Source organism: Mchenga conophoros, linkage group LG6 (genome assembly GCF_057382185.1).
Source record: "Mchenga conophoros isolate Kocher_MC1m ecotype Shallow Benthic linkage group LG6, M_conophoros_male_GT1.1, whole genome shotgun sequence".
NCBI classification, from domain to species: Eukaryota; Metazoa; Chordata; class Actinopteri; order Cichliformes; family Cichlidae; genus Mchenga; species Mchenga conophoros.
The window spans coordinates 5,773,789-5,794,856 of NC_140531.1; the positions used below are offsets into that span (position 1 = coordinate 5,773,789).

Below are 21,068 nucleotides of genomic sequence, written 5' to 3' on the forward strand. Positions count from 1 at the left end.
CGATGCTGTCGACCAAAATATCCTATTAGAGCGATTAGAGTACGCTGTCGGCATTACAGGTACCACACTGCAGTGGTTTGTGTCATATCTATCTAATAGACTTCATAGGTTTTCACTGCTATGCAGATAACACACAGCTTTATCCATCCATGATACAGGGACTAGAAAGAGAGAGCAGATTTCTCCAGTATTGGCTTGCCTTCATTGGCTTCCTGTTTAATCCAGAATTGAATTCAAAATCGTGCTCCTCACATACAAGGTCTTAAATAATCAGGCCCCATCTTATCTTAATGACCTTGTAGTACCATATCACCCTATTAGAGCACTTCGCTCTCGCTCTGCAGGCCTACTTGTTGTTCCTAGAGTATTTAAAAGTAGAATGGGAGGCAGAGCCTTCAGTTTTCAGGCCCCTCTTCTGTGGAACCAGCTTCTAGTTTGGATTCAGGAGACAGACACTATCTCTACTTTCAAGATTAGGCTTAAAACTGTCCTTTTTGCTAAAGCATATAGTTAGGGCTGGACCAGGTGACCCTGAATCCTCCCTTAGTTATGCTGCAATAGACTTAGGCTGCCGGGGATTCCCATGATGCATTGAGTTTTTCATTTCCAGTCACCTTTCTCACTCACTATGTGTTAACAGACCTCTCTGCACTCAATCACACTTGTTATTAATCTCTGTCTCTCTTCCACAGCATGTATTTATCCTGTTTTCCTTCTCTCACCCCAACCGGTTGCAGCAGATGGCCCCGCCCCTCCCTGAGCCTGGTTCTGCTGGAGGTTTCTTCCTGTTAAAAGGGAGTTTTTCCTTCCCAAAGTGTTTGCTCATAGGGGGTCATATGATTGTTGGGTTTTCCTCTGTATGTATTATTGTAGGGTCTACCTTACAATATAAAGCGCCTTGAGGCGACTGTTTGGCACTATATAAATAAAATTGAATTGAATTGAAAAAGATATGACCTAAGTATTTCGCTGAGTATTTCCAATACTTGGTCAGGTAAATAAAAACATGGAAAATTTAGCAAAACGACTATCAGTTGTTATTATATACTTTTGAAAAATGCATCAAAAATGTTTCAAACTGCACTAATACCAAGAACCAACACAGTTGCCCTGAATGGGAAAAAAAATGTGTTTCTTGTTTGCGTGTTTATTTTCTTGTTGTCTTTTCCTCATTCTTAGGCTACGTTCACACTGCAGGCAAAAGCACATCGAACACGACTTTTTTGACCGCATGCGACCCATATCCGATCATGGTATGACAGTTTGAACAGCACAAATCCGATATTTTTAAATCCGATCATGGTATGACAGTTTGAACAGCACAAATCCGATATTTTTAAATCCGACCTGGGTCACTTTCGTATGTGGTACTGAATCCGATACAAATCTGATGTTTTAGAAAGCGACTGCTGTTTGTGTCACAGTTGCCGAGGCGAGCCGTGTGGTGTTGGAGGGAAAGAGGACCCAAAATGCAGGCAGTAGATTGATGATGCTAGTGACGTTTATTTCCAAGTGACGGAGTGACAGAACAGGCAGTGAGGCATGACAATTAACTGAAGAAACCTAGACTGGAAAAACTAAATAACAGGGGCAGAGAGACGCAAACAAGGAACAGAACACCATGAAACACAGACGAGCTGACAACGAGCACAGACCGACACCCACTATCTATGCACACACACAAGGTAATCAGGTAATCACGCACAGGAGGAAAGAACAGCTGATCCTAATACACAAAGACGACTGGAGGATACAAGCTGAACACAATGACAACACACACAGACCTTCAAAATAAAACAGGAAATCCAGAACACAAACAGGGCACAAGGGGAGGACACAGAATACCAAAATCGGAATAACTAGAAGAGAGGAAAATAATCATATAAAACCCAAAACGCTGGGTCAACGACCCAGCACCATGGCAGTTTCATGTCGCCTTTAAATCCGTCTTTTACATCACTGACACGAGACAGACACCAATTACCAGTGCCGGAGAAGCGCCCAATAAGACATCGTGAACGCTTCCTGGCCATCCAGTGTAGATGTCTGTGAAACTGTTGGGAAGACAATGTTGGAGATATGTGAACATTTTATTTGTACTGTATAATCTGCAGATTCTGACAGAAATCTGCAACTATCCTTTGAAGCACCGCTCCTCTCTTAAACAGCAACAAGGATCATTATTAGGCCATATGTAAATAACAAAATAACTTTATAACTTAAAGCAAAATTGGAAAACATAAAATCCGAAACAGTCAAACAATACTGTTTGGTCTGGGTCTAAACAGAGCGCGTTGTGTGTGATGTCTTCTTTTGCGCATGCGGGCCGCTTTGAGGGTTCACACTAGTGTGTTTGCTGTCACATTTTATTTGTAGTGTGAACAAGCAGACAAAAAAAATTGGATTTGATCAAAAAAATCAGAATTGAGCATTAAGACCTGGAGTGTGAACGTAGCCCTAGCTGCACAGCTGTGACTTGTGACTGAACCTTTTTTATCTGATTCTGGGTCAACAAGACTGAAGATGTTTTGCTGCTCAACAGAGCTCTTGTGTGGTTGATTTAAGAATGCTGGTCCAGTCAGCCAAGTGGTATTAGTGAACTGAGAGGCTTGGACACTTGATGTCCTGCATGTGGTCTTCTGCTGGAAATGCTCTTAGAATATTCATGCTGTTTGATACGATATTTTTAAGGCTTAAATAAGACTCTGCAAGAGAGGTTTGTGTTCCCTTAATCAGGCAAATGGCTTCCTCTTTAGTTGGTTCATTTGGAAACCAGACCCTCATCCACATTCTCACATTCTCCAAAGTGTTTGGAGTCTGGCCCCTGTTGCATTGTTGTTGTTGTGTATGTGTGGCTGGCAGCCGGGACACTGCAGCCGAGAAGTGTTGTAACAGCAACTGTGAAATAATAAAAAAGTAAATGCTGAAAAGCATGCAAACATTGCTGGGTCTGTCAGGGTTATGTTCCATCTATAGCTGGACTCATCACATTTTAATGCAGCTTTGCAGGTGCGGGCAAGATGTCCAGATGATGAGCAGCATCTGAAACAATTTTGTTGCTCTTTTAAGCAGGCCTTCTAATCTTCAGTTGTTTCCAATCTAAAGCCACAGCATTTCCTCAGTGGGTGAGGCTTGTAGTGGATGGGACAATATTTATCTGGTTCATCGTTAGCTGTTACCTTCTGATCTGCATCCGACTAGACATTAGTCTTTTGCATCGACACTGGTTTCCTGAATTTTACAGGCTTTAAGAAAAGCCTCTCTAGCTTGGGAAAATAGTTGCTTTGATGTACAAAGCTGGGATCATTCCTTGTCAAGACAAGGAATGATCCCAACTGCCACCAGGCAGTTTATCTGCCACCAGGCAGATAAACTGAGTAAGGAAAGAGACGGGATGATAAGATATATGATACTCTTCCTTATACTTTGATCCTTGAGAAATCCATTTGTCCTGCAAGTTGCATGGCAGCTTCTGCACAATGGGGCTAATGCTGCAAGCAAGTCCAACTCTTAACTGGTGGTAAGGTTTAAATCCTTTATTGTGGTAAGGAAAGATGACGTTCATGATCTGTAGGTTTCTGGACAGTCATCAAATTGTGATAATTGTGACCGACCAGTTCTATATGTGCCAAAGTTTTTGCCATGTCCATCACACCTGCACTGGATGCATACTCTTCATCAGGGGACTAGCTGCATATTGGTTTTCATTTGTTCATGGTGCAGTCAAAGCACTTAACATTCACAAGAGCACTTTCTTCCTCACTGATCTTCTTCTATGATTAAAGTGCTTACGCATATTCATACTCTGATGGATGCATCAGAGAGCAGCTTTGGTTAATATCTTGCAATATTTGGCATGCAGACTTGGGGGAGCCAGGGATCGATCCACCAAACATTTGATTCCAAACCTTCCAGTAGATGACCTGCTCTGCCTCCTGAGCCACAGCAGCCTGCGGCCTTTAATGTGTCTACCTGGGCAATGCAGCTGCTGCCAAACCTTGATGGCATTTTCCCTTTCTACAAATGTTTCACAAGCTCTTGCAGCTTCTGCCAATGCTCTTGCTCATGCCGCTTCAATACCCCCAGATGATTTTGATGAGCATTTAGAACCAGAATGTTTAGAGCTGATGCCTTATCTTTAATGCTCAGTGATTTCTTCAGTGAAGGGCTTCTCCAGCATGTCTTGTCCATGTTTACTGTTCACGTCAAAAAACTGCGATGTACAGGGTGGGCCATTTATATGGATACACCGTAATAACATGGGAATGGTTGGTGATATTAAAGTCCTGTTTGTGGCACATTAGTATATGTGAGGGGGCAAACTCCTCAAGATGGGTGGTGACCATGGTGGCCATTTAGAAGTCGGCCATCTTGGATACAACTTTTGTTTTTTCAATAGGAACAGGGCCATGTGACACATCAAACTTATTGGTAATGTCACAAGAAAAACAATGGTGTGCTTGTTTTCAATGTAACTTTATTCTTTCATGAGTTATTTACAAGTTTCTCTTTGTTCACAGCCATTTACATGTCGAAGAGGTTAACACGTGAGGAGCGGATCTAAATTGTGTTGATATCTGGTGAACGCAGTAACCGGGTCATTGCAGCAGATTTCAATGCAAGACACCCTACGAGACCACCCATCTCCCATGCTACAGTTAGCAAACTGCTTGCTAAGTTTCGTGAAACTGGTTCAGTGTTGGATTTGCCAAAATGTGGACGCAAGAAAAATATCACTAATGAAGAAACATCAGTGGCTGTCTTAGCTTCATTCAGCAAGAGCCCACAGCGTAGCACTCGCCGCATGTCACTGGAGAGTGGCATTAGTCGAACATCCCTTCGGCGGATATTGGCTACTCACAAATGGCACCCTTACAAACTCCAGCTACTGCAGCATCTCAACGAGGATGACCCAGATCGGCACACAGAATTTGCAGAATGGGCAAAACAAAAATTGGAACAGGACCCTCAGATCACGCAGAAGATTTTGTTCAGTGATGAGACAAACTTTTATGTAAATGGTGAAGTTAACAAACAAAACCACCGCTATTGGTCTGATACTAACCCACATTGGATGGATCCTCCAAGACTGTTGGAACAACAAAAGTGATGGTTTGGTGTGGTATATGGGGTACAACGATAGTGGGTCCATTCTTCATCAATGGAAACCTCAAGGCCACTGGATATTTGAAATTGCTACATGATGATGTGTTTCCCTCTTTGTGCACTGAAGCTGGCACGTTCCCTGAGTTCTTCCAGCAAGATGGTGCACCACCACATTATGGGTGCAAGGTCCGAGCATTCCTAAATGAACGGTTTCCTGGAAAGTGGATTGGTCATCATGGGCCAGTTGAAAAGCCTCCAAGGCCTCCCGATCTGACCCCCTTAGACTTTTATCTTTGGGGTCATCTGAAGGCAATTGTCTATGGTGTGAAGATACGAGATGTGCAGCACCTGAAACTACGGATATTGGGTGCCTGTGCTGGCATTTCTCATGCGGTGTTGCTATCAGTGTGTGAAGAGTGGGAGAAGAGGGTTGCATTGACAATCCAACACAATGGGCAGCACATTGAACACATTTTATAAGTGGTCAGAAACTTGTAAATAACTCATGAAAGAATAAAGTTACGTTGAAAACAAGCACACCATTGTTTTTCTTGTGACATTACCAATAAGTTTGATGTGTCACATGGCCCTGTTCCTATTGAAAAAACAAAAGTTGTATCCAAGATGGCCGACTTCTAAATGGCCACCATGGTCACCACCCATCTTGAGGAGTTTGCCCCCTCACATATACTAATGTGCCACAAACAGGACTTTAATATCACCAACCATTCCCATGTTATTACGGTGTATCCATATAAATGGCCCACCCTGTAGTTTATTCAGCTCCATATCCATCTTTTCACTGTACTGCTCTCTTTGTGTCTGCATGTGTGCGTAGGTCCACAATTCAGTAGCAAGCCAAAGAATACAGGAGTCAGGATGTAGCATCCCAGCTCCCGATGCTTTATTTTACATTGCACCGCCACATACCATTAAATCAGAGTGAAACTAAAACATAAAAACAAAAGAATACTATAGTAAAGGGATTAATATAATGATATAGTACAACGCCATATGCATATGTTTGACAGTGCTTTAGCTATTTAGTAGGGGTGCAACGATACACAAAATTCACGGTTCGGTTCGGTTCGATACTTTGGTGTCACGGTTTGATATTTTTTTGATACAAAAAAAAATGTTCATGCCTTTTTAATTTGTCATTTATTAAATTTTCACGGCACATTCCGCACCACATCTCTGTGCGTTCATCATTTGTTTGAAGCCAGCTCACCTCCTGCAACTACTTTTCTGAGAATACGTGCTTCTTTTGTGGTTCGGACTCCTGACATTTCTTTGGAGGTGGAGGAACATCACAGTAATTGCTTAAAGGAGCTTGCTTCTTCGACATCTTTAAGAGTTCTAAACAAATGTCTGTCCTCCTCCTGAAAATCTTATGTACGCAAACACGCGTTGCAACTTCTTATCTAGTGCGTGTTTTTTATTTTGACAGCGAATGCGCACCTGCGGACCACTTATGTGCAGCCCTTGTTATTTAGCTCGTCATATTGTAGCCACAGAAATTCTGTTGTCCATGAAACCATAAAGCTGCACTTTCTTTTTGCCTTATAGTCTGATTTGTCATAACTTTTCCGTTTTGTGGTAAGCTTTTCTTTGGCTGTCACTTCTTCACCCTGACCTGTCTTATTTGGCTCAGCAGAACTAAAATATATATCCTGCTGCTTTTACAGATGCACTCACATAAGCTCAGCGATTCTCTGCGCGATCAACCTCTCACATGTTTAAGCTTGCTGCAGGAGATTTCACTTGTCATGTTTGCATAGTAAGCTAATGATTGATGAGACGATGTCAGAGGAATTGGTGAGCAAATTATCGTCACTCACCAATCAGTGCTGTCGCTCTCTATACACAGTTCGTGCGATTGCAAAGTGAAAGCAAAAAACAAGTGCAAATTCAAACGCGATTTCAATATGTCACATATTGACAGTGGCTCACCGATGCCAATGACATAATTACCCAGCTACATTTCCAAAAGAATGCAAAAGCATTGACATATATTTTTCCTTCCTACGATAGGCCGACGGGCAGGGCAGAGATAGATTTTGGTAGCCCGACTGGAAAAATCGCTAGCCCCGGGACGTCGGGCAGGCAATTTTGCAAGCCCTGTATCTGATTGAGGAATCACTGATCTTTGGAAAAGAGAGTTTATTACAGAGAAATGGCTCTTTCCAAAATAAAAGCTATACTATACGCTTCTTCTGGGCTATATTCTCAGCAGCATATTAAACATATCAGGTCCCCATAAGGAGAATCATGTGCTAACGGCTGTCTAAATGACTCAAGTTTGTAGCATGCGTGCTTGTTGTTTTTGTCTGCTTCCACTTGTCTTTGCACTAGGATGATGTCGGCGTAAATGTGCAGTCATATTCGTTGTGTTCCCACTAGTGCTGTCAGCGTAAATCTTGTTGTAATGACGTTAACGCCACAACACGGCAAATCTCCGTTAACGAGCTACCGCCGATCGCTCCGTGCATGGGGCTAGACGGCCAACACGTTAATGAGCTAACTGCACTAACGCACTAGTTCCCACCCATGTAATTGAGCATTGCGTGGCACATCCAACATACTGTTTTACTTTAGTCCATGACACGCTTACCTTCAGGGTCATACGTCACATGAAAACCAAAATAGTTCCAAACGCCAGATCTGAATGAGGGTGGGGGAGGTTCAATTTGCCATGTTGCAAGGAGAGCTTAACTTCTGTCTCGCTAGCTTGCCCTGCGCTCAGTGAATCTGCGTTCGACTACTCTGCCTAGGCTGCACTGTCGAGCGCAGATCCACTGAGCGCTCAACACAGACAGCATCGTCAGAAGGAAAGTTGATAAAATAAATAAAAAAATTTGTAATGTTCGATACATATGCGTACCGAACCGAAAGCACTGTATCGAACGGTTCAATATCGATACGATTATCGCTGCACCCCTACTATTTAGCGTTAGCTGGTTAACAAGGAATGTTCCAGATTTATAACCATGTTCAAAGTTCCCCAATCACAGCCTTTGCATCAGAAATTTTGTTCTCTCATTAATTATTTCATTTAATTGTAGTTTTAATTTTAAAATATTGCAAACTTTCCAGGTCTTCTTCACATTCCTACAGAGTGCTGAAGTTTTGAAATGTATCATTAATTCTTATTTTTAATACCTTTTAAGTTGTCAAAGAGTAAATTGGCAGAGAGTTAGTAATTAAAATGCAATTTAGTAGCACGCTGTGTTCAACGCTGCTGATATATTTTTCGTCTCATCTCTACAGCATAGCTCTACTCACTTACCTTCCACTCCTCACCCCAATAAGTGAACAAAGCTGACCAAGTCCGTCAGAAGCAGCTATACCTATGGCTGCATCGGAGCTCTACACTGTAAAAACTGTGATTTGGGTTAATTAGTATCTAATAGGAAAGTAATAGTAACTATTAATCAGTAAAAACATGTATGTGTTGTTTTAATTAAATCTAAGAAAAATTAAACATTTTTGAGATGTTCAGTTATTTAAATTTACACAATTTTGTTTGGGGTAAATTAAGCAATAGTTTGTTGAGCAGATTTAACAAAAATGTATGAGTACCGTGAAAAATGAAGAAATCTAATAGATTTAACTAATGAAAGCATTTTCATTTCAATCATTCTACACTTCTGCCTGTAGTCTGTTGTGCCACATGCAGGACACACACGCTTCAGCAGTGGATGATCTCCATTTTGTCCGAGGTAAGATTATCTGAATTTGTACGAATATACGACACGTTTTAAACAATAACGTATAGCAGTTTTGAGTAAAAGTTCTAAACAGTATGATACGTCAAAATTAGATTAATAATGACCACTGTAATGACAGTATTGTATTTTTACACAAAATGGCACGAAGTGGACTGCTAGCATAAGGTCACTTTCCAAGCTTTCGCAGCTGTGTTACTTAAGAGCTTTGACTAACCACGTTTTACCATATTAAAAAAATATATCAATTATGTATTTCGATGGGCTGTAACCTCCCTCATTTACTTTTAAAATTTTATGAAAAAGTTTTGCACTCAGCAGTGAGTGATGTAATTAAAATCATTTGTGCGGGATTTTGTCAGTCACGGTTTTTCAAAGCTTTTGTCTCCACGCAGTGTTTTTCAGTTGTGGTAATTAAGCTAAAGTGGCTCAGTCCAGCAAAATAACTGGTTTTCATTTTCATGCTGTCGGAGCCCTGTGAATTTAGTGCAGGCACAGCTCACATAGAGGGATAATGCAAGTTTCCAGTTAAACTTGGTCGGTGTATCAGTGAGACCCATGCTCAGTCACAATGTAACGATCTTCAAGACAAAGGTACATTCAGGAAATAATATAGTAATACGTGTTTAATCTGACATAAGTCTTTCATAATTTCTATGTTTAACACCCAATGGTGTTTGGATACAGAGATGACCTTGTGTAGATTAAAAGGACATCTTTTCAAATATGGGAAGATATATACGTATATAAATACACAAATAGTGTTATTTCATGTCATGATCTGTCACCAAATCGGTACAGAAAATAGAGTCTATTCCCTTTTTAATCTAATAAAGAGTTTCATTGTTTTATATGTGAATCTCACCTTTAAAAATTTTAGTATTAATTCAAATTTGTCTTTAACAATTTGTGTGTGTAAAATTTTTACTTTGGAGAGTGCGATTGTTATTAATGTTGTGTTCTTTTCAGTTGTTGGAAGATCCCTCAACTTAAATTCAGCTGATCAGTATGTAGACTATGCATTTTGAATAGGTTTTGATGGATGATTGTATTGAATTAAACTACCAGTTTTGAAATTGAAGCAGCAGAAAATGACAAAGTTGACCCTACTTAATCTAACTTAACTCTGTCCATTTACATTTTATTCTAGGTTGAACGAGATAAAGCTCCATGTAATCACTGATGACCAAACGGAGAAGTTGGTTCTTCCATCAGGGATCCCACCAACAGTAGAGGAGCTGCAAGGTGTTGTGAAGGATACCTTTGGGATTTCAAACAACTTAAGTCTTCAGTATTTTAAACCAAAATTTCAGGACTACTTCACTATTCGCAGAAGTGACCAGATAAAAGACAAAGACACTGTGAAGGTTGTTGGCATCACCCTGGTCATCCTGCCAGTTTTCGGCAGCCCCTCTGATCAACTGACTATGACTCATCATCCAATCCAGTTGTATCCAATGCAGACTCTGCTGCAACCACATCTTCTCAGGACACCATTATTCTCAAAAGGCAGAAGTTCACAGAACGTTGTGAGCCCTGGCCAAAGCTGTTCCCCATTCCACAGTCTGCACATGAAACTGAAATGTAACTGGAAAGAGCCACCGAGGAGTATAAAAAGAATGGAAATCTTCTGCCCACCTCCAAAGTAAAGACTGACATTCTCGAGAAGTTGGCTGAAACTGTATTTTCAATTATGGCCTATTCTTCCTATTATTTTGGGGCAAGCACTAGTGAAGAATTTCAGTGCATACAATCTAAATTAATCAGAAAAATATTATATTATAAATTTTGTATATGTTTTAAATTCCACAATAAAAACAATTACTGTTTGAATGTTGTCTTTGCGAAATTGATTCATTTTACTCAGAAAAGAAGTTAAATTAATTTGATTTTCTCTTACTATTCAGTCATTAATTATAATGTTTAATTGGAAAATTAGTGAATCCAATTAGAGTTTTAATTAAAAACAAAAAGTTTTAATTTTTTTGTAATGGATATTTTAGTCATTTTTACTAAACCTTTGCCAGATCGTTAGTAAATTCAAAGTAATTTTTCTCAGAGATTCATTTCAAATGAACTAATTTTTTGTTACAATTAGGCAATTTTAACCTTCAATTTGAGATTTTGTCCCTAAATTCAACACATATTTAAAAGACAATGTCAATAATATCTATTATTGTTTTTTGTTGAAATTTAATTAACATTTTATCTAAATTTTACATAAATCACTTGAAATTAAAATCTACTTAAGTAAATTAAGTGTCACTTTGTTGCCATAGGTTTTTTAAGTAACCTCTTGTCACAGTTTTTACAGTGTAGTTCCTCTTATAGTATATTTAGTTTTTTGTATTCAGACAGACAAACTTCAGATGGTTAATGAACTCGAGGAGTAATGGTGGACAAGCAGAGGAAGACAGCCATAGATGTAGCTATAACAAGTGTCAGCAACATCAGCTGGAAGGAAGGCGAGAAGCTCAAGAAATAACAAGGGCGGAGAGAGCAGCTAGATCAGGAATATACTCACAACTCTCCAGCTGCATCTTGCATAGCTGTGTGTCCATTGGGAAAAGCGTAAGATCCAAGGGACAAGACAGTGTCACCGACAGCCTGCATGTGTAAACGGAAAACACACAACAGGCTCAACAGGACAAAGAAAAAATTGCCCTATTACTGTATAATCCTTTTTTAAAAATAAGTTAATTTACCAGCTTTTTATGTTAACAACACATCCTAAACTCTTTCTTACTTATTCCAGAGATATGTAGAGCGAGATAGCAAAATTACAATTCTATGAAAAATAATATTTAATATGTTATCTAATAATAACACAAATAAAACATAACATTTTACACAAGTTGTTAGGTGGAAATTTTCTCAAGTATGAAGAAAAATGTCCTCATGTGTTGCTCTGCCCCTCTTTCCCCTCCACTTCGTGTTCGAACATCCATACTGCCTAAACAAATTTCACAAAAAAACAAAGGTTCTTAGAGTTTTAATTAAAACTTAAAACTTAAAATTAAATTAAAGCTTAATAGCTTATTAATAGCTATTAATATCAATAAACACATACAAAAATTGACTTTTGAACAAAAATGTTCTATGGAGAGATTCGTTTTGTAAAGGAAATTACATTGTGATTTTTATCAGTGCTAAAACATTTTGTGGCTTGTAAAAAATTCCCCTCTCTCACAGTATTCATCCTTCAAACTCGGGTCCTCTACCAGATGCCTGGGAGCTTGAGGGTCCTGCTCAGTATCTTAGCTGTTCCTCGGACTCCACTCTTCTGGACAGAGATCTCAGATTTTATTCCTGGGATCTGCTGGAGCCAGTCGCCTAGCTTGGGGGTCATTGAGTGCTGCAATTACCACTGGGACTACTGTTACCTTCATCCTCCACATCTTGTTGAGCTCTTCTCTGAGCCCTTGGTATTTCTCCAGCTTCTCGTGTTTCTTCTTCCTGATGTTGCTGTCATTTGGTATCACTTCATCTATCACTACAGCCGTCTTCCTCTGCTTGTCCACCACTACTATAACTAGTTGGATAGCCATCCCATTTTGTCCATCTGTATCTGGAAGTCCCACAGGATCTTAGCACAGTCATTCTCTACCACCCTTGACCTCTCCCATTTTGACCCCGGGACTTCCAGGTCATAGTCGACACAGATGTTTCTGTATACTATGCCGGCCACTTGGTTGTGGTGTTCCATGTATGCCCTGCCTGCCAGCATCTTGCACCATATGTGCTGGATTGTCTCAGGGGCATCTTTACACAGTTTGCACTTGGGGTCTTGCCTGGTGTGGTAGATGGGTCTTGTGGTCAGAGCTTGTTTTTGTGCTGCCATGATTAGTGCCTCTATGCTATCTTTCAGTCCAGCTTTATCCAGTCACCGGTAGGACTTCTGGATGTCAGCCGCTTCCTCTATCTGCCGGTGGTACATACCGTGCAGGGGCTTGTTCTTTTATGATGGTTCCTCCTCTTCCTCGGGTTTCTGCTGCCTGAGGTATTCACTGAGCACACGGTCGGTTGGGGCCATCTTCCTGATGTACTCATGGATGTGCATTGTCTCATCCTGGACCGTGGTACTGACACTCACCAGTCCCTGGTGCCTGACCCTCTGTGGGTTCTGGGTGGATGGGACTGGCCCCACATGGTGCTGAGGCAGGTTATTGGTCCGTAGCTGGAGGGGACCTGGGGGTCCCTGGGGATCAGAACTGTCTGGCCTTAAGTTAGCCATTCTGGGTGTCTCTCATTTACTAGCAGCTGGTTCATTTATGCTGCAAGACACGCATGCAGTGCAGTCAGCTTCTTCAGTCAGTAGGCATGAACCATGTCAGGACCTATTGCTGACCAACTCTTATCTCTCTAGTGTACCTCTTCAAGCAGCTGACCAAGGCTGTGAGTCTTTGCTTGACAGTTTCCAAGGCCTCAGATATGGACAGCTTGCTGTACTTCTTAAGCACCTTCTTCACTGCCCATTTGTGCAGCTCCGATAGTTGGCTTACTTCCCTCCATGCTACCTTGATCTTAGCCTCTAGTCATCTTCTCCATGGAGGGTACTGCTCCTTGTGGCTGCTCAACTTGTAGCCAAGCATCTCACTGATTACTGCTGCCGTAGTGTAGATCAACTTGTTAGTCTCTGTAATGGCGGCGGTAGGTATAGTCAGTAGTGCTGCATTTACATCATCTAGTAGACCTTCAGAGGGCACCTCACATAATCTTGGTAACCGGCTACAGTAGCGAGCTCCTCTCGCACTCAACGATCCTTCTTCCATCACACTTGGGGCTTTGTACTCAATCCCGGGTGGGGGTGAAGATATCTCCCCCCTGACCTGTCATCTGTGATTTATATTTACAGAGACAATACTCCACAGCATGTGCTCCTATATTAGAAACATACTATAACCCTGCAGTTACACACATGTTGTCAGCACACTGACAACATGTGTGTAGTGCTATACTATTCAATGAAGCCTAATCACTCTTTTTCCCAAATGTGAGAAAAATAAAATATTCATATTTTGCATGATCTAATTTAAATTCAAAAAACCTGTCACATTGATAGATGCCTCTGATTTTAAGCCTCTAGCTGTCAGTTACTAATACTTGTCACCTACCATTTGACAATTTTATAGGCTATGCCAGACCATATATTGCCACCACTGTTCTTAATAGTGATGCATGTGAATTATTTAATGCTACAACAGTGCCACTGTTACTGTTCTAATCCCTCAAAATAGAAATGGTTCTGATTTTTTACATAAATATTTTTTACATCTTATTCTTTATGAAAGCAAGAGCAAGTTAAGAACCAATGTAAAAACAGAATTCAAAACTAGGTCTGCCTAACATTTCATATAAGCTCAACAAAGAAAAGGCTTATGTGCTCCCTGAGCACATAGGCCTTTTCTTTGTTGATATATCACCATATAATACCTAAAAGTTAACCAATTTTTTCTAAAAACAGCTTAGAGTCACTGAAAAAAAGACAAGATTAAAGTCACTTCTATGAATCAATAATTTCTCCATGACCCTCAGAGAAAGACAAAAACTTTAAACTGTCTCTAAAGTCTGCAGACTCTGCTACAAACTGAGGTCAGTGGGCTTTTCTGAAAATTATAACTTTATTTTCCAGACAACTGATTAGTTCTGCATGTATTAATGACTTCTATGACACTGTTCCAGGTCACTTTGGGTGTACAACGAACGGGTACTCATGAGAGCTTTCAAGAGAAACAAAGCTTTCTTGCTCCCCTTAAGTGTTTGCACCCTCTTGATTTACACACTACAAGCCACCTTTTCATGCACCATACTAACATGTTAACTTTTTGTAGGGCTAAATATGTATGGCTGAGGCTCATGAGAATCACTCACTTTTTTTAAGAGACCAAAATGTGATTTCTTAAACATAAGTCATGACAGGATAATCACAGTGATTGTCCAATTCATGGCAATCCATTCAGAAGTTATTTTCTTCAGAATATTAAAAGGTATTCATTGTTTAAAAAGAATGAGGCAAAAAATGGATTATGGGTCCCATAGATTGATTAAAACAGATTTAAAAGCACACCTCATGCTGATCAGGACGTCTCCATTCCTGAAGATGAAGAGCAGTATATTGTCTTGTGTGACATCATGAAAGTTTGCATTTTTTTCATTTGCAAAGAAAAGATCTGGTTTCCATAAACACTGGAACATTTTGGGATCAACAGTTAGTGCTTCACTCTTATAATCTGTAGGAAGCTGTAGACGAGGGTCATTCCATCTTTGTCGAAGAAATATATTTACTCTGTAGTCCTGCAAAGACAAATATTGTATTAATAATTTGCACTACATCAACTCCTACTTGTTAGGGCTAATATTTAAAATGAAACATATTGTGAAACTTTTCTTTTTTTTATTCTGCTATTTTTCTTAAGTCTGGTCATACTTGTGCAATCCTATTATTTTCCATATGTCGCCAATAAACAGCTGTATCCTGAGTCAGGCTAAAACAGTAACATGTAGCAAGTGTCTGCTCAATTCTTCAGTATTAATAATACTAATGTAGTTATGGTGATTCATTCATTTAACAGAATACAGTGAATGACTATCATTAATGCAATGCGTATTTGTAAAAATATACAATCTGCATCTTTATCTTATCTGCATCTCTCCAACATTTAGTAGTTTGAGCCAAATTCCATTAATCTAATATGCATTGTTTGTAGCTGTATTACCATAGTCGTCTCCTGGATAGACCCAAAGCTGTTAATGAAGATGTTCACTCTGGACTCAACTGGGATACCTGAGATATAGACACAAGGACACAAAGCAATATAAAGTAAGATGATTCTAAAAGAAGGGAGTGCATACTGAATAAATTAGTAAACATGCTTTTACTGGTCAGCAAGTTACCCCATGTGATCATGCAAACACAGGTAAACACAAAACAAAACAAAAAAACTGTGCATTTTTATAACTTTAAAAAATGATTTTTTTGTCTTTTGCATTGGTACCAAGCAGTACACCTACACTGGAATTTTACATAAGATTCAGCCTTTTTTGAAATAAGAAGACACAGCACAGCAATAAATACCCAGCCAGCTGTCAGCTAACAGTCCCTCCTCCTTCCCTTTGGGCTTATCTATTTTCTACTACAAGCACACCCCTTTCACTCAATTGTGGTGACACTTTAAAAAAAAAAAAAAAAAAAAGCCTCAGTATTATTGTGAAGTCTTTGCCTTATAATATAAAGCCCATTGAGGCCACTGTTTTGATTTGGTGCTAAATAAATAAAACTGAACTGAATTTCACATTGATATGAAAGCTTTCATTGTAAACCTCTTCACCCATTAAAAAATGAAAATTTAAAAATAAATGAAGTCAGTTTGACAATTCAGACATTTTATACTGCTAAACTACACCAAAACTATTTCCAGTAAACAGTTCTTCATGTAGCCATTTCAATCCAATCCAATAAATGCATACAATTCATAGAAAAATAATATTCTTGTACACAAGCTTTCACATGTATCTCAAACAGATGTTGTTTGGGATCTGGTTTCTGAGAGTGGTAGAACAAATTTTTTCATTTAGCATTATGAGACTTATGAGCATGTCCTTCATTTTTTCTGTTAGGTTGCAGCTTAATATTTTCACTAATTCTCTAGATTTATTTAAACTGTTATATTGTGTATAAAGTCTTAAGTGACCTATAATTTCTCTATAATATTTCTCTGCACTGCATGAGTGTCTGTGTATATATATGTATGTATTAGGGCTGCACGATTTTGCATAAAATGAGAATCACGATTTTTTGGCTTAGAATTGAGATCACGATTTTCTTTTCCAGTATAAATATTTATTGCACTTATTAACTGCACATCAACTTCGTAACAGTTGAGACTGAACATAAAAACAACAAATAAACATAAAAACAACAAATGTCTCACATTTTGTTGTTGCCGCAAAATGTTGTACTGCTTGAAATTCCGTCTCCACCGTTGCTCGACACTGCGTGTATAGAGCAGGTAGTGCAACAATAGAAAAATAGTTGCGGGACGGCACTGTGTAGCGTTTAGAATAGAATAGAATAGAATTCATCTTTATTGTCATTGCAGGTACAGGGCAACGAAATGCAGTTTGCATCCATCCAGAAGTGCTTTAGTGATATAGATATATTACAATATATATTAGCAATAATATAGATATGTAAATATATTACAGAAATGGGTCTATTATGGTATGTTATAATGTACACGGTATGAAGTATGTTGTGAATATTTTATAACTATAAGTATGTACAGGCTGTAGTGAGTACAAGCTATGAACAGGATATAAATATGAAAAACTATACAGAATATGAAATAAATAACTTTACAGAAATCTGAGATATACAGTTATACAGAAATGGGAACTATGCAAGTTGTAAACAGTTGTAGGGTTAAAAATTATCGAATGTACAGAATGATTATTTACACAGAGCTATACAGTAGTGCAGTTAAGATAAGTGAGATATAATTCCTACAGAGGCTATATAAAGTGCTAGTGGTTGTGAGTGGTGGTTCAGTCCATGTTATTATTGTGTGTTTGAGGGTACAGTTGTCCATTGTGTGTGTATGTATGTGGTTGTGTGTGTGTGTATGTCCAGTCCATGTGTTAACGTGGGTCAGATGTCAGGAGGCAGAGTTCAGGAGTCTGACAGCTGTGGGGAAGAAGCTGTTCCGGTACCTGGTGGTCTTAGTCCGGAGGCTCCTGTAGCGCCTCCCAGAGGGCAGGAGGGTGAAGAGTCCATGTGATGGGTGACTGGTGTCTTTGATGATTTTCCCAGCCCTTTTCAGACACCGCTTCCTGTAGATGTCTTTTATGGCATGAAGTGGTGCTCCGGCGATGCGCTGGGCAGTTTTCACGACCCTCTGCAACGCCTTCCGGTCCGAGGCAGAGCAGTTCCCGTACCAGACTGTTATACAGTTGGTCAGGATGCTCTCGATGGTGCAACGATAGAAGTTCACCAGGATGTCTGAGGACAGGTGGTTCTTCCTCAGAGTCCTCAAGAAGAAGAGGACTCTGAGGTGTTGTCTAGGGTGTTGATCATTTTCCTAAATCCCTCGTTTTGCACAGTGTTGATGGGAGCCATATCGTTGGTCAGGTGATAAGTGATAGCCTCCGTAATTTCTTTGTGCCTGTGGGAGGTCGACGGGTAAAGGGAAGCGCTGTATAAGGTTCCCGTTATTGATGTTTGGGTGGTTGACCGGGACGGATTTTCTCCTGTCACTTTCTCGTCATCCCTGACGTGCTCTCCGTTGTTTTTTCCTGCTAATTTTAGCATCACACGGCACAGCTTCTGTGTCACGTGGTATAAGGCTCCGTCCTTGTCATTTGTTGAGCAGGAAGAGTGAGCGCTTGTTTTCATGCAGAGTACGTCCCGGATCAAAATGCGGTACAATCGTCGTCGTCATCTTTTTTTTTTTTTTTTTTAATCGTTGTCATTTGGAAATGAGATCGCACATAAGTATGAATCGAGATCGCGATTTTCTAACGATTAATCGTGCAGCCCTAGTATGTATGCATGTATGTATGTATGTATATATATATATATATATATATATATATATATATATATATATATATATATATATATATGTGTGTGTGTGTGTGTGTGTGTGTGTGTGTGTGTGTGTGTATTATTTGTTCATGCAATTTGTACTAATCTCTTGCACAATCTCAGTCACACTTTTACCTCTTTAACTTAAAAAATAAAAATTAGGTTATCATTCTCAGGGGGAGAAGCAAACAAAACACAACCCACATGTATTTAATGAAATTGGCAGACTTAACAATAGCAATTATGATGGACATGTACACTTGTGCATACTAATGTACTCATATAAAACTATTTGTATTATAAACCAATAAACTTTTTCACTAAAAATTGTGTTTGAAAACACCCATCTCCCTGTGCAGTAAGTAATACGTGAGAGGTATATGTAGTACTTAGTACTATAGTGTTATAATGATCACTTTTAGTATTATTGCATTAGTTGGCATATGTCAGCCCATCAGTTATTAGACCACAAATAATATCCCTGCAAAAACCTAATCTGCAAATCTTTAGTAACTCACTGTTATTCTGATTAACCATTTCCACTAAAGAAACAGAGCAAAACATTCCAGAGCAACCTGTGGCTGGTTTTTAAGTGTATGTTGAACAAGGCTCCCTCCCATTAACTCTGTCACCACCAGTGTTGGTCAAGTTACTTGAAAAGAGTAATCAGTAACTAATTACTGATTACCTCCCCCCAAAAATAATCCCATTACTTTACTGATTACTTATTTTCAAAAGTAATTAGTTACTTTTTAAAACATGATTGACACCCTAAATAGGTGATAAAGCAATAGATCTTTCAGCCCAATTCTACTTTTTCTGCATAATCCTTCATATAAAATGTAATCAAATAAAAATATCTCATTTTAAAACTTGTTTTATTAGTTTTAATCTTTTAACTTTATGCATCAAGCAAACATTATAAGCAACATTCTCTGACTGGAAGAAATTTGTTTAACATTTAAACCTATTTTCTGCATATTCCAGCATATAAAATAAAATCATTTTTTGTGTTTACCCTCACTCTTTCAAATAGATGCATGTAAAATAAATAAAATCAAAGACTGAGCGGTCCTGTTGCTCTATTTTCACCTGTATAGCAGGAGTGGGGCAGGCGGAGGCCGCAGCGGTCAGTGGAATGATACGGCAGTTTCTCTGTGAATTTCACATTCCAGTGGCAGCGTATTTGGTGCTTGCTTGGAAGTTTAGGGGTTTTTTTCGCTGTAAAAAGAAGTTTTCTTCCCACGCAGTGAGCAGCGGACGCTAATGTTTTTGTCACTTTTTACGGAATCAAACTCAAAGTAAGGTCAGTACTTCCACACTTTAAATGTTGCACACTCATACTCTCTCCCGCTCTTGTTATATTATCCATTTTTAATCTGCACACAGCTGTTGCCACGAACGTTGCACTCGCTTACCTCATTGACATGAGACACTCTCGCAAAAAAATCACGGTTTTAGTAACGCAGTAACGCAGCGTGCTTACGGGAAAGTAACAGTAATCTAATTACCTTTTTTGCAATGATAATCCCTTACTTGAAAAAAGTAATCGGATTACCCATCTCTGGTCACCACTGTCCCATTGATAGATAAATAAATTAATTAATTAAAAAAAAAACCCACACTATTTTACTTGATTTGACTCATACTGTTCAATCTAAAATATCAAAAAACCAAGTAAAATTTAATGGAAGAAACAACACAACAAAAATAATCCTACTGATCTTTCCATCAGAAGCAAGAATTCTGTGGTGTTTTATGTTATTATTTAGAAATCACTCTATAGACTTTGACTGCCATAAGAAACATTGATGGGACCATGTTAAACAAATGGCCCTGACTGCCTTCTTTCACTTAATCATCACTAAATTTAGAAATATCCTGACTCCGTGATGCTGACAAATTAGTTCATGCATTTGTTTCTTACTGAATTATTGTGATTCCTTACTATATAGCGCTTGTATTAATGAGGACTCAAAAGTCTTATAGTATTATATCATCTCAATATATCATCCTGCTGTCAGACTAAATTAGGGATTATACTTTCTGTCTCCACTAAGGTCCGCTTGAGTTCCAGTGACGTAAATTATCATCATAAGACGATTAGTATGAGGATCCATGCAAACACAACTGCCTGTTTTTTGTGACCATGTGAACTCCTCCGCAGAAAATTTACATTTCAGTAAGTATGCATTCACTCAGAAGCAACTTTTAAGGTGGGATGTTTTGATGCATATCAATAGAAGAATTGTGATTGTTCAGTTGGCCTTAATCATTGTATTAGTGTTGTGTAAATGATGACAGGCGACATCAAAATGACAGAGCAAGCTGTGTTTTGGGATTTTTCTTTTGAAGACTTTGAAATTCATCTTCATGGCAAAAGTCTTTCTTTACATTTAATGAAATTTAGATTGAAAAATCGATATAAAATTTGCATAAGATGATACTTGTCAAGATGTTGTTGGTGTGTAGAGAATGCTGATTGGACTGAAAGACAATAACCTTTTCTTCCTCCACTGACGGTGCCATATTGACATATGACTTTATTCAACAGAAAATCAAGGAAGTTATGAAACTAGTTATAAAACAGCTAAAGCCTTCCTTCTCTTTGCTTATGTTTCACTGTCTTGCCCACCCCACCCAGATCACAA

General features: G+C 39.0%; 1 protein-coding gene across 2 annotated transcripts in view; it reads right to left on the bottom strand.

The window, feature by feature from the left end:
* LOC146571953 (glycine receptor subunit beta-like) overlaps positions 1–21,068 on the bottom strand; it is an 80,325-nt gene that overhangs the window by 29,022 nt on the left and 30,235 nt on the right. For both annotated transcript variants that reach the window (XM_085275969.1, XM_085275970.1), the window contains exons 4-6: positions 15,551–15,618; positions 14,902–15,128; positions 11,359–11,441 (exon numbers count right to left, since the gene is read on the bottom strand). In XM_085275969.1, coding sequence (XP_085132095.1) covers positions 11,359–11,441; positions 14,902–15,128; positions 15,551–15,618 — 378 coding nt within the window. The remainder of the gene's footprint in view (positions 1–11,358; positions 11,442–14,901; positions 15,129–15,550; positions 15,619–21,068) is intronic.